Source organism: Scomber japonicus, chromosome 10 (genome assembly GCF_027409825.1).
Source record: "Scomber japonicus isolate fScoJap1 chromosome 10, fScoJap1.pri, whole genome shotgun sequence".
Classification (NCBI taxonomy): domain Eukaryota; kingdom Metazoa; phylum Chordata; class Actinopteri; order Scombriformes; family Scombridae; genus Scomber; species Scomber japonicus.
The window spans coordinates 23,725,410-23,739,907 of NC_070587.1; the positions used below are offsets into that span (position 1 = coordinate 23,725,410).

At 40.7% G+C, this 14,498-nt stretch overlaps 1 protein-coding gene across 1 annotated transcript in view; it reads right to left on the bottom strand.

The window, feature by feature from the left end:
* LOC128365800 (dolichyl-diphosphooligosaccharide--protein glycosyltransferase subunit STT3B-like) overlaps window positions 1–14,498 on the bottom strand; it is a 62,899-nt gene that overhangs the window by 18,940 nt on the left and 29,461 nt on the right. The window contains exons 2-5 of the mRNA XM_053326386.1: window positions 7,379–7,487; window positions 5,274–5,561; window positions 3,311–3,376; window positions 2,274–2,373 (exon numbers count right to left, since the gene is read on the bottom strand). Of these exons, the coding sequence (XP_053182361.1) occupies window positions 2,274–2,373; window positions 3,311–3,376; window positions 5,274–5,561; window positions 7,379–7,487 (563 nt within the window). The remainder of the gene's footprint in view (window positions 1–2,273; window positions 2,374–3,310; window positions 3,377–5,273; window positions 5,562–7,378; window positions 7,488–14,498) is intronic.

Below are 14,498 nucleotides of genomic sequence, written 5' to 3' on the forward strand. Positions count from 1 at the left end.
TCAACAATCCCATGAAAAGACTGAAATCAACGATGCGTTCATAATTCTTTAATCTCTACTTTTCCTACCTTGTCTGTGGAGCCCCGAGCCCAATGATTCATAAATCTTTTAAAACTTGTCAAAAATACATTGTTCCTTTTTTAAAAGGCAATTTCTTAAATAGCTGGTTACTGTAGAAAACTTTGCTCAGACTCAAGTAAATGGTGCAGCTATTTTCAGCTTTGAATTGATACACATTTTATTCTCTTGAATTTCCAGCAGCAGGGCGGTATGTATGGGATTGAGTCAAAAGAAACTACTGTGTGTGTGTGTGTGTGTGTGTGTTCATGATAAAGAAGGAACAAGACAACAATGTGACTCACTGATGCATTAATAGTTTTTGGACAACAATGCTTTCTGGCACAGAGGAATAAGATATATCAGGCTTGGTATACACAGTTCATTGTTGGTTATAGTCTTTTCATGGAGCTGGAAAAAGGAATATATAGAATACTGCCAGACTTACCCTTTGAAATTAATGTGCTGCTTGTTTGGGTGTGTATGTATTTTTTTGACCATAACAAATGCTGCCTTCTGCCCGCTTCAATTTTATTTGCTAGTAAAAAAAAAAAAAGTGCAAGCTGTTTAAAAATCGGGCACACGCTATATGTGGCCATTTCCGCAACTTTGGCAGCGTTTTCTGTTGGAACTGGATCCAAATTTGAAGATGACGAATAAATGTGGCCTCATATGTCTCCCAAACCCTCCCGTCAAGTCTAATCTTATCATTTGCTCCTGTTTCAGGCAGCCAAGCAACGTCACTTCTGTAACAGATGAGCCAGGCGCCGCTGTGTTAAAGTGTCCCGGTGGGCGGCACATGGCACCTGCTCTCTTAGACGCTGAGCGGTATAATGGCTCGGACCAGTGCCGGGAAAACCAGCAGCCAAGATGATTCCTGTTAAGAGAGTGGAGGCATCCATCAAGAGATTGGGGGGGGGGGGGGGGGGGGGGGGGATCTTCTTGGGAGACGCTGCGCATGAGATAATGAAATTCTGGTTGGATTTCATTATGGTTTTTCTGCTTTATTAGACAGGTAAGATGGAGAGAGAAAGAGGTGGGGTAGCTGTGTGACGACAGGTGACCAACTGGACTCCCAATCGTGGTACTACGTACGCATCACAGAACGTGCTGAGCTATTACAACTTTGAACTAATGCAATTACTGTGTTGCTGCGGGCGGAATGTGTGAGGCTCGTCTTCAGAGAGAGAGAGGGAGAGAGAGAGACAGACACAGGCGGTGGAGGGAAAAACAGAACAGTATGGGGGGAGGAAAGGGAGGAAGATGGGGAAAGTCAGCTTGATGCTAAATTATTCATTTTACCAATAATCCTATTGGAGGATGCAGAATCCACCCGTCACCCCTGTCTCAATCCTACACTCTCTCCACTCACTCTCTTTTCACTCTTCCGTTCTCTGCACTTGTCTTCATTCCTCTCACTATGGGTTCCCTTTGATTCCATACTTCACAGCTTTCTTCTGCTGTTGCTGCCAAGTTAACCTATCCCAGTTGTGTACTCTCTTCTTTTGTATGTATATGTGTGTGTATGTATGCATGTATGTATATGTATATGTATGTATGTATGTATGTATGTATGTATGTATATGTCATTATTTCCACAGGATCCCCAACTGCTTCAGTGTGTATTGGCTATTGATTTGGAATCTGAAACAATGGTTATGGAGCTGTGAGCCTGGGGGTGAGGACTCGATTCATGATCAGTGAGGCAAGTTCAGAGTGAGCGACAAGGCGGGCTCTTTGAAGGGAAGGCGGCTTTCATCTCCCCGTTCTTCCCCTTCTCTCTCTCTCTTTTTTCCCTGACTGCATTTCCACTTTTCCATCTCTTACTTTTATCCTGAATCCCCTTCTGCTCTTTCTCTGAGGGAATTGTGTAAACCTGATATCTGTCTCATTACAGACGCATCATCGGCTGCTAATGGATGACATTAATTATCGGTAACAGTGTTTAAACGGCGCCTATATGACAAAGAATAACAAGCTTCTCTGTGTGATACCGCAACATCAGAGTGTGTGCGGCTTGTGTGTGTGTGCAGCTACAACTCGTCTGACTTGTTGTCTGCTTATCCCAGATGTGCTATGCTGCATATGAAACAAGCATCACTGTAACCCCCCCCCCCCCAACTCATCTGTTTACTTCCTTTGAATTAATGTGAACATAAATGAAGTATTCATATGTTCAAGAGTGTGTGTGTGTGTGTGTGACTGTAGCTTCTCACCTATGTAGACTCTCCTGCTGAAGCGCTGCATGAGCAACAGGGCGAACACGTGAAGAGGGATGAGGTTGATGATGAAGACGTAACCGCCCCAAGCTGAAACCTGAGAAACACAGAGCAGATTTTTTTTATCAGAGCATTTTCTTGTCAATTAAAGTGAGTCTTTTAATGGAGGTGGTGTGTAATAATTTGGAGCACAGATGCACCTGCGCACAGTCGTATAAGAAAAGTTAGTTTGCTTGGTTGGTGGTTGTGATGTGATCCCTGCTGAATCGGTGCTTTCAGCTGCAGCAGATAATCAGCATTGTAACATCCTACAAGTCCCTGCAGGCTGGGAAGTGAAGGGTGGCTGTATTTTTCTCTTTCTCTTATTCACAACACGTACACACACGTCCATAATGAGACTGGTAGCGGAGCTGAACAGCCCACCTGAGAGCTGTGAAATCATTATGAGATACAGCATTAAGGCTTCCATTCAGATTATGTTGTTGGTCCCAAAACCCCTCAAAGGCACACACACAAAAACACACACAAGGGTCTAACACGTGTTTCAGAACAACAGGCGCGCGCACACACACACACACACAGACACAGACACATACATACACACACACACACACACACACACATCTACCTCTTTTCAAGCTTTGTGCTTATTGTCTGTGAGTGTCATGTAACTGCCAGGCTGTGAGTGGCAGCCAGAGAAGAGGCGTCACAGCTTACAGCGTGGGGCGTTCAAACGATTCATTACGGGCCCGTCACAGTCTGGAAGGAATGACGGGTGAGGGTGGGATAAGGAGGGGGGGAAAGGTTCTCCAAAAGGTCTGTCATTGTCTAATGGAAATGGCTTCCGTCGATGTGGGAGCAACAGAAATTAGATTGACGTCCAAAAAATGCTGGATGGTAAAAAAAAGTCTGTGTGTATGTGTGGACATGGTGAGACTTTACCTGCTGCTTCATTTGTGTGTTTGAAGTTTATGGTTTAGGTGTAGGTGTGTGTGTGTGTGTGTGTGTGTGTGTGTGTGTGTGTGTGTTCTCACCATGTAGAAATAGGAGAGGCAGCATCCGATGGCCCAGAACACCGACCCCGTCTTTACTGATTTCACCTGCAGAGTACACAGAACAGAGTTAACCAATTACATACACACATACAGTTGAATCTAAATCAGATGCCTCCACTAAGCTGCTGTTCACGTCTTTTTTTTTTTTTTACCTTGAGGATTTCCCTCGCTGCTGCTTACTCAACACGTCTGAATTATTCATCATGTTTCTCTATTTAATGACCTGCACAAAGCAGCGCGCCGTGTCCTACACATCTTTACCTTCCCCGGCGCGGCACGTGGGGGCTAACAGGGGCTTAACGAGGCTAACGAGCCCTGACTTAACGAAGGCACGGGCGGGAGGCGCCACTATTGGATGGGTGAATGCTAGAGTCGAGCCGATGGGATGTGTCGGACAGAAGACAGGGACGGAATGAAGTGATTCTGTATTCCTATCCAGGTATATCTCACACCTGGTAAGAGCCTAGACATACCACAAATCAACTGACTTCAGGGTCTGATAACTGGGAGAGAGAATTCCTTCTTTAAATATAAGTGGTGCACATGAAATGTCATAGTTGATCATATTCACAAAGAATAACATTGGCCCATATAATCACATGCAGAAACCACAGAGGATTGCTTCTGTTAAAGCAGATTGACTGCTTAGATTAGTGGTTAAAGGAATAAGTATATCCTCACATTAAGTCATCTCCATACAACATATTAGACACACTGGAAACCAAAACTACCCTGTTTAAAAAGACACTTGGGATTCCTGTTTTCAGCATTAGGGGACAACATAAATGAGCACTTAACTTTACAGGATCATAAGAAGGTCACATGTGAAGTGACTCTTAACAAGGCTTTTATTCTTCTCAAAATTCCCTTTATAGAGTTTCACACATTCATTTGTGATTGCACACTTTCCACACAATCACTATTATTAGAAAGCAGAAATTAATTGAGCTATTTTAAAGCAAAATTAACTGAAATAATGACTCTTAAACTGACATATTTGTATGATGAACTATGGAAAGGTTAACTGCTTTTACAACTATTACCACAGCTTCTGTTTTAATTGAAAATGACACTGGCAGCATAGATCACTACTACTGCTACCGAGTGGTTCCACAAAATAACAATTCTCTAACATAAAACTGCCAACATGAACCAGATTTCAGAATTATGAAGTCAATTAAAGCTCTGTCTGTGGGTTCATCACTATGAGAAAAAATATATTGATTAGAGCTTTAGAACTTTAAGTCTACTGTAAAGTGTAATCTACTTAGAAAGACATGAGTTTAGCATTGTAGTCTGCCTATTTAAAGGACAGGTTCACAATTTTTCAAGTTTGTCTTGCCAGTGAAAGAGGTTTTCCTCACTGTAATCACTCTTCCTGTTCATACTGACTATTAAAAGATCTGCTATAAATGTGCTTTCAATGGAAATGATGAGGACAAAATCCAGTGTGTCCACACAGTCATTTAAAAATCATATCAAGTGATATTTGACACATTTACAGTCTTTTTAGCATCAAATTCCATCAAATTGTGTTTCCCTGTTGAGCTCTGGTGGAAGTATAGTAAGAAAAAGACTAACGTTGAAATATATCTACATGATTTGACTCATTTGGACAACTGACAAAGTTTCAGATCAACTTTTAAAGACATTTTTACACAGAAGGAGGATTTTGTCCTTCATCACTTAGACTGTAAATGTATAATGAAGGGATCTTCTAATGGTCAGTATGAACTACAGGAATGATTACAGCAACAAAAATCTACTTCATTCTTGATTTGGGCTCCTGACTTTTTTTAAGCCAGACTTGAAAAATGATGAAATCATCCTTTACACTTTATTTCACAACTTCTAACAAAGAGCAGCCAACTGAAACATGAATAAGCACCAGTTTAAAGAGCTGCATACAACAGGAAGACTAACACAGCATGTAATGGCGTACCCATAGATAATAGGTGAACTGCAATGCAAAGATGGCGATGCCTTCATTGTCGAAGGAGCCTGCCACAGAGCGGGAGATGTAGCCTGGGACGATGGCGATGAAGCAGGCCGCCAGCAGTCCCGCCCCCTGGTTCCACAGCTCTCTCGTCAGCAGAAAGGTGGAGATGGAGGTCAGGCCGCTGAACACCGGCGCCAGGAACACGCACACGTCCCGGATGTGGACGGTGATGTTCAGCAGGTTGAGCACATAGTGGATGAGGCCCGCTGTCACCATTAAACCTGGGTACACCTGGAGGACGGAGGGGAAAGAGGATTTAGGATCTCTCCAAATCCAAATTTTCTGTATATAATTTATAAAAGTTGACTGTTATTGACTCATTCTCATTCACTCTTCTTCATATAATATGTATTTAATGTGATGAGAAGAGCACTGATATAGACAAGCTGGCAAAATGCTGCTTCATGCATCTTTTCACTGCTGTGACTGCAAAATGTCATCAATGGAGTGATTAAACAGCAGGGGAAAAAAACACACACACACATTACAATACTGTAGCTAACTCACAGGAAGCCTATATCATCACCTTGACAACAAATTTTCCCATGAAAGCAAATGTTACTGTGTTTCCTGTCTCCAAACCAACTGTAAAGGCTCAAAAGCACTGAAAGTGACACATTTCCAATTGTTCTTACTGTTGCTTGTTTACTTGCTGATCATTTATTGTTCTTTAGTCTTTTTGTCTGTAACGCTGTAAATTTCCCCATCATGGGACAAATAAAAGATTATCTTATTGTTTTAAATCGCTGAATGTGCACCAAAAATGTTACAAGGTGCATCAAACTGCCTTGATGTCCCTACTCTGACCTTGTTTTTGATTTTAGAGCTTCTACTGAGGATCCAGCGACCACAGCTGTTTTATTTCACGAGCAAAAAAACAAGAGAGAGAGAGAGAGAGAGCTGAGAGGGCCAGTGAGAGAAAGAGAGAGAGAGACAGCACAGTGGTTTTAGTGCAAGCAATGATAGAGTGAATGAGAGAAAATAAAATGTTATTTTCTGATTGTTTCATGGCGGTTACGCTCTAATGCACAAATAAATCACCATCAAAACCGCTCAGATGATTTACTGTGGAAAAACAGACGCTCTCAGTTTCATTTTCCCTCCTCTGCATTTCTCCTTCTCATTCATTCGTTCATTACATCTGACTGATGCAGCAGTAAATACAAAGAGCGGCACAAATCTGCCTCGGTTCTGTGGTATTGGGATTTCAAATCTGATACCTGCAGGAGCATCAAATGACGTGTGTCGATTATCGCTTTCAATGCTCAATAAACTGTCGGAATGAACAGTCTTTAAATGTGATGCTTCTAGGCAGCTGTGACAATTTACACCCCTCCCAATGCTTTGCCTCTTAACCAAATATAGTCTGTATCTGAATGCAGTAAATGCAAACAAATTCAAGTATCCACTAGAATAAAAAGAGAGACTGAGCAGTGTGTGTTAAGCAGATCTGCTCTGTTCTTTATGTCTTATGATGCAAACATCCTGCTTCAAAGTGACACGCATTTAAAGCTGTTTTGTCAGACAAATTAACCCACACTGCTTAGCTCTACAGTAATCAACTTATAAAGAGACAACTGAGAGAGAGTGAGAGAGAGGTTTAAATATACAGTGGAGGAAGTAAGAGATGAGCAGTAGTGTAACGATGTGTTAAAAGTGACCCCGGTCTGTCTGTCCTTTAGCTGTTATGAAGATAGATGTACTCTGTGTGTGGTGTGAGTACTCCCTGCTGCTTGCTGCCTCCCCCAGGAGCTGTTAAACCATACAGCCATGGCTACTGACTGTCAGTGTGAGTGAGTGTGAGTGTGTGTGTGTGTGTGTGTGTGTGTGTGTGTGTGTGTGTGTGTGTGTGTGTGTGTGTGTGTGTGTGTGTGTGTGTGTGTGTGTGTGTGTGTGTGTAGTCAAACGAGAGTTTAATAGGATGATTGAAGATTCATCGCATTAAAGTGACTCTTGAGGAATAAGGACAAAGAAAGGGGTGGGGTTGTGATAGAAAGTGCACACATTTGCACTATCACACACACACACACACTAGAAGAAATACTTACAGTGCCCCCTACTATCCTACCCAGAGGGTACCAGGCCCTTTCGTCAAACCAGTTGAGGAACTCATAGAAGCCATTGGTGGTGAGGTGGTGAGTCGACCTGTAGTTGAACCTGAAGGATTAGAGCAGAGGGAGAGAGAGAGGACTGTTAGACACATCACCAACAACAGACAAGAGCAGCTACACCAGCTACACCAAACAAACAAGAGCAGCTACACCAGACAAACAAGAGCAGCTACACCAAACAAACAACAGCAGCTACACCAGTTACTGAGATTTTGGTTCATATACAGATGACCATGAATCAGTTACTGCTCAGTTAAACAATTATAGAGCCAAAGAATGCTTTATATGTATCAACTTGAAAAAAAAAGAAGGAACAGCAGTGTCTAGGTAATCTCACTCAAAATCCATGTGTATTTTCATTCATCACTTTCTTTCATATTTGTATGATAATGTAAGATGATATGGATGGAAACTATATCTTGTCTTCTAATTTTATGCTGTTAAGTACTTAATGAGGGGTTACCAAATTCAATCAAACCGAAAGAGTTTTTTTTTTTTTTTTTTTTTTTTTTTTAAAGCATATCCAATCTTCTCTAAATGTAAGATGTTAATTAACTCATCCAGCCTCATCTTAGTACTTGGGACACTAGTTGTATTATAGTGTGTGAGGGTTTTTTGTTGGTTTTGCTGTAATTAGGTTCTAAGAAAGAAAAAGCTTCTGGGTTTAAGTCAGATTCATTGTTGATTCAGCTGAGCCAGGGATGATAAGCCAAGGATTTGGTTTAAGATTGGTGGCAGCGACCTCAGATCATATCAAAGAAGTCTGACCAAAAAGAGATGGATGGATAAAACTATGGCTTAATGTTGCTTCAATGATCTGGCAAGTGAGTAACTTTGATAGGAATGAATGTGACGTAATCTTGCAACACTGTATATCCAGTTAACATTAATACACCCATGTTACCATCACCTACTTTGAGAGTGTAAGTTATTTAATGTACAAGTATAAACAAACCCATGTATGGTTATGTGATATAAAATTGGATGTACATAAAAAAAGAGAACAAACAACTTCTTATTAAGTAAACTTAAGTATTAAACAGAATTTAGAAACTGCAGAACTGAAATGTACAACAGAAGAATCTTCAAAGTTCCTCCTATGAACAAGTTTGGAAGTAATGATTGTGTCTCAGTATTGGAAAGTAAACTGATGAAATAACATCAATATGAAAAACTGATAGTATTGCACACTTCAACCTGAAATCTACAAAACTGAGAATGCATGTGAACCAGAACATCACTACAAACATCAGTGCCACAGCCAGCCAGTCACCTCCAGCTATACACTCTACAGATGTGAGAAGCAGAGAGATTTCAAATTGAAAACTGTGATAGTATTGGGATGTTTCTACCTGCATGTGGGAACTTCCTCTATCCACAGTGTCTAATCTTTACAATCAGGAAAAAACAGAATCCAGGAAGTCTGATGTTTGTCCTTAAGAGGTACTGACAAACATGGTTAAAAAAAACAAAAAAACAAACTAAGCCACTCAGTCTTAAGGTGAAATAATAATAACCGAAATGAAAATTCTTGACCGAAACCGAAAACCGAAAATGAGGAAACCTAGACTGAAAACCGAAAACCGAAAGAAAATATTATGCCAATTATTAGTACCATTGCATTTATGGTTATGACTGTGTACTAACCTCACTAAAATTAAGGCATTGCAATTCAAAGAATAGATCAATTACACACGTATGAACAGATTTATTTAGCACTGACCTTACAACAATGCACATATATAAAATAAAATAAAATTCAAAATAAAATGTTTAACTTGACCCCACTGGTGTACATTAAATAATAATGTACAGGCCTATAACTGACTGGCCTGCTGAAAGATTGTAAAATTATATATGTTCTCTCATAAAAACACAAAGTGCATTTAAGTCAAGTGCATTTTAAAATGTTCTCTGTAGGACTACTGCAGCAAAGTGCATTCAGAACAAGTGCAACTGCTGAAAGATATAACAATATTTTCTCTGCAGGCCTACAACATAACAGTGTGTCTAAAGATCTCATCTGGTGCAGAGAGACGAGTTCTGTTTTCCGCGCTCTGCTCTCCTTCTCCTGAGCTGTGCTTCTCCGCATCCATCACGGCCTTGTGCGCGCTGCTTTAATCCCACATCCAAGTAATGATCTTTATAAAGTGGATCAAGTACAGCCGCGATTAAGTGCAGAGGATCCGAATAGATCTAAGTGAAACTGCTGACAGACTCTAAGAGTGTACTTTTCATTGTTTTCACTCTGTGGTCCGTCTCAACCTCTTTGCTTAGAAGATGCTTTAGTGCTACAATTAAAGGAATAACATCTGCTACAGATGCATCAGAGGAGCGGATCTCTTTAGTTAGCTGCTCAAAGGGGGCAAGAAGAGTTGGTGCTTATCCAGACAAGCGTGTGCTGGCCGCGGTTTTTGTTTGCATCATCACAACATTCTGTTTCGGCCGTGTTGTTTCTGTGATAAAAGTATTTTGGCCAAAAACCGAAAATGCTCTTTTGGGCCATTTTCGGTCAAAAATGTTCGGTGGCCAAATTTTCGGTGCATCCCTAGAATTTATTCTTCGAGCATTGGTAATCAAGTCTTCATCAGGGTCAGGGATCCAAACCTTTTCTCAATAAGACATTCTCATCATCACAAGTACTGATGTGATATATTGTTCAAGTGTGTTTCAGGCCTTAAATGTAGTAAAAAGGACAGCCAATCAGCCACTTTTCCCCAGCGGACACACACAGTATTGTAACGAAACATCTCCATAGACCACAACTGTAAAAGAGATGTCTGTAAAACTGTTGACGGAACACCTTGAACAGCGGACAAGGTAAATTATGATTCTTTTTATTATGAATTTTTGATCCATGGAGGTTATATATTTGAAAAAATTTCCTCGAGCTGAGAAACACAATTTGAAAATCATTACGATGTAAAGTCTGTGGGCCGAGCGGAGCCTCGCACTATAAACTATAAGCTAGGGACATTTGTTGGTGTATGTGCAGGCCAAGCAACTGTCAGGATTGAATGATTGCTATTGTTGGTCCAGTATCAAGTTCTTATAATACATACATGCACAGGTGCTACAATGCAAGCTGTAGCTCAGCGTTCAAACTACACGATTCTATCTGGCTGATGAGATACCATCAGTACAGAGCATCCTTACAGAAAGGTTTGCAGCACACCTGACTGAAAGATCTACAATGGGCTGGGTGACATTTCCACTTAAGTCAGTTCATGTCAGGACAGGTGTGTCCAGGGTAACAGCACTCAAAAAAAACAGTTGCTGTTAATTGAAAGGAAAACTGGCACAAACTTGTCTTTTCCATCACTACAATCTCAGCTAACAACATGGTAGAAACTAGACTTTACTGCCATTTCCTCTTAGAAACACAAAGAGAAACTGAGAAAATTACAACTTGAGTGTCCCCATTCGTCCTTCATTTTCTCACACTTCTTTATACCTTCATTTTCTTCTTCCTCCTTGTTCCTCCTCAATCTTTTGTCAGCCTTCTACTTCTCAAGTTGTTTACAGCCAGCGATACTTTTAGTAAGAACAATCCAACTAGAGCCTTGTCTATAATTAGGCGGGTCTGCTAGACTGCTGCTATTGTACAAATGCTGCATCCAGCCTCTGGCTTTCAGACAGAGACTATGCCCATACACAGCAGTTAGTCTGCTTGTTCCCCGAGCCTTTCCATAAGTGTTAGAGAGCTCAATACAAACTGTCCCTCCATGAAAAACAGGAATTTGATGGAGGGATTGTAGCATATGGCTCACCCAGCCCCTTTCGGATTGAGTTGTAGATTGAAAGTCCATGTGCGGGTGTTTATGCTTGCTCTTGGCGCTCAGCCATTTGATTGAAAAAAAATAAGGCGAGACAAAAAAGCGCCAGCCTGTACACAGAATCCATCGTGTCTTTGGTGCTCTGGTTCCTTTCATTTTCCTCTTATAATCACAGTCCCTTAAAGCCAGTCGAAATCCCAAAACGTTCAGTCAGCCAGCCAGCCAGTGGACAGAAGAAAAACACTTACCATCAACGCTCGATTCTCTGGATGGGCTCTTAAAACCCTTCCCATCCTGGGTCTCGGGAAAACCGAAATATTGTCTCGCTGTGTGAGATCCGAGCTCATTAAAATGCAGGAAAGCTCTTTTCATGTGCGGGCTCGCCAGAAATAAGCAAAACTGATCTTTCTTGAGCCAGATGAGAACATGAAAATATTTTCAACTATCAGAGAAATTACAGGTTCGACTAGTCTCTATTTCATATTCTTTTTTCTGCTCAAAAACTTTATTGGGCCAGGTTCAGACCATCAGGCAGACAAATAAATGTCCATCAAACAGCACTGCCTTATCTACCATGCAGGTGTCTGAGGCAGTTGATGTTTGCTGTGTAGGCCAACACAGACTGGTTCATGCTGGTAATCACTGTGGGACTCTTGATGGAATAACCTCCATACTGATGTTAGACAATCTGAGTCCACTGAGTCCTTTAAATCTAAACTCAAAACTCATCTTTTTGCCTTTAATTGAGCAAATCATGACTTTGTACTACATGATGTGTTGGTTTCAGTCTCATTGAATTAACTAAGTGCTGTCCAGACATGGAGATTATTGATTATTGATTATTGTGACTGTTCTGATAACCACTACATCTCTCTAACCTTCTGTTTGTTTGTTCCACAAGCACATGAGCATCTGAGCTGTGTGCACATCTCTCTCTCTCTCTCTCTCTCTTTCCTCCTGTCCTCTCTCATCTCTGCTCACTTCCCTGAGGTTTTGGACCTGGCTCTCCATCCTGCAGGAGTTCAGCCTCACCTCATGTCTGTCTCTTTCTCTCTCCTGTGTGAATAATGTCTTTTCTTGTCTCTTCTCCTCTGTGTATGTGAATGCTGTGATGTGAGCCTGTGTCGTCTGTCCTCCTGCCAGGTCTCCATGGTGATGGAGGTCACATGGTTCAGGTCCTGTTCTGTTGACATCTGGAAGCTGCTTGGCGTACTCTTCATCATATTAGTCATACATATCATAAATCCATTATCATTTTGTTATCCTGCTCAATGCTGTATTCTGTCATTTGTGTTCTATTCTGTCCAAACATCTGTTACACATCTGTCCCTCTTGAGTTAGGCATCCTCCTGAGGTTTTTTCCATTTTTCCCCATTAAAAGAGGTTTATAGGGAGTTTTTTCTTATTCTAATCAAGGGTCTAAGAACAGAGGATTTGTTGTATTTGCTGTACAGGCTCAAAGCCTCCAGGAGCAAATTTGTGATTCGTGATATTGGGCCACACAAATAAAATTGACTTGACTTGATGCAATCACTAAAGCAGGCCGTCGGTATGTTTGGGCTCTAGGGGTGCAACAGATCACAAAAATTCAGTTTGGATTTTATCACGATTTTGAATCAGATAAGATCATTTTATCAGACCTGCAAAAAAAAGAAAACAAATAACTGTTTTCCATTTATTTGGATCAATTTAAAGCAAGGAACTTTTGCCCAAGAACGAAACGAAAACAACAAACAAGATGTCCAATGTTAAAATAAAATACACTATATATTCTATAATAATTGTTAAATTAAGGTGCAATATGAGGCATGATAGCCTCTTCCTTTAAACATGCCAGTAAATGAAAACATCGCCTGTGTCCACATCATCAAAACTGGATGATAACTCACAAATATGAACACACATCCTGTTTTGCAGCTGAGCGGGTTGAACGAGCCTCCAAACAAACATTGAACTGGAGCAAAGTGCACTGCTACCATCAGTTAGATAATTAGCTGCTCAGCTGTAGCATGTAAACATACCTGCAAATGTCACTTCAGACCCTTTAGATGCTGGTCTGGTTCTTACTTTTCAAAATCTCTGTTAGTGACACACTGCCTGTCTATGACTTATAGCTACAGCAGTTTCTTTACTTTGTCTCCAATCAGAGATTCAATTTTGTGATTAATCCAGAGTTCACATGCATGCTTGAACAAGTGGGGGGGCAGTCAGTATGAATCACAGATCAATTATGTTCCATTACACCACTATTGAGCTCCTAGTGTCCAAAGGCTCAAACTGACAGAGCTTCATTTTATTTTCACTTATTTTCCAGATGATAATTGAGCTTTTGGAGAATTCATTCTTGTGTGTGTATCAAAATGTAATATATTTAAAGTGTAATCAAACAAATTAGAGTTTCAATTTCTTGCTCCATGGCCCCTAACTGTGGTTTGCAACTTCAAAAATATGACTTTACTATTTAGGCTAGTTTGTGTACCAGAAAAACAATCAATCAGTATTAGATTGGGCCTTTTCTAATTACATTAACTCAGTGATCAGCACCAGGGACCTAAAAAAAGCCTGATCAAAGCATCCCTTGTGGGTCTGAAACCAAGTGATGAGTTCACAGTGTAATATAATTGTCAGGCACACAGCGGCCTACTTATGTCACACACATCCTTGTCCCTGGAAGATAAACTAATAAAACAAATATAAGATGTATGACACTGCTACTGGCTGGATGAACTCTGCGCATTATTCACTCTTGGCTAATAGCTTTAGTGTGCAGAGGAGAAAATATATTCAGATGTCAATTTGTTTAAATCCACGGAGAGTAACAAATGTGTGTGTTTTCTTCTCGGTTTTTCACTTAAATATATTGCTGACAAGGCAGTTTTTTTGTTTGTTTTTTTAAACTGTTCCCAGCTGCAAAATCCAGCACTGAATACATACATCTTGGGTAGCATAGCATTGTCAGTCAATTGTCATTAGGTAAATTAAAGTCTGTAAATAATTGAGACTCACAGTCGAAAGCTTTACTGCATTGAGGTAAATCTATTTTACCACATACGGTCCTCGATGTAGCACCTTTCTCTGCCCCCCGCCAAGGAGACACTGAAGCACTGAATGAGAACAAAAGGTGCCAGCATCATTTGCACTAATTGCCATGGCAACAGTTGTATAGCAGCCTGTCACTGCAAATTGAAAATAGTTTAAAGCGGATCTCTGAGGTGAACTTAAACGCTTTCATAAACGCAAGCAAAACAAACTCGGTTTCTTTTGTAAATGTGTGCCGAAAT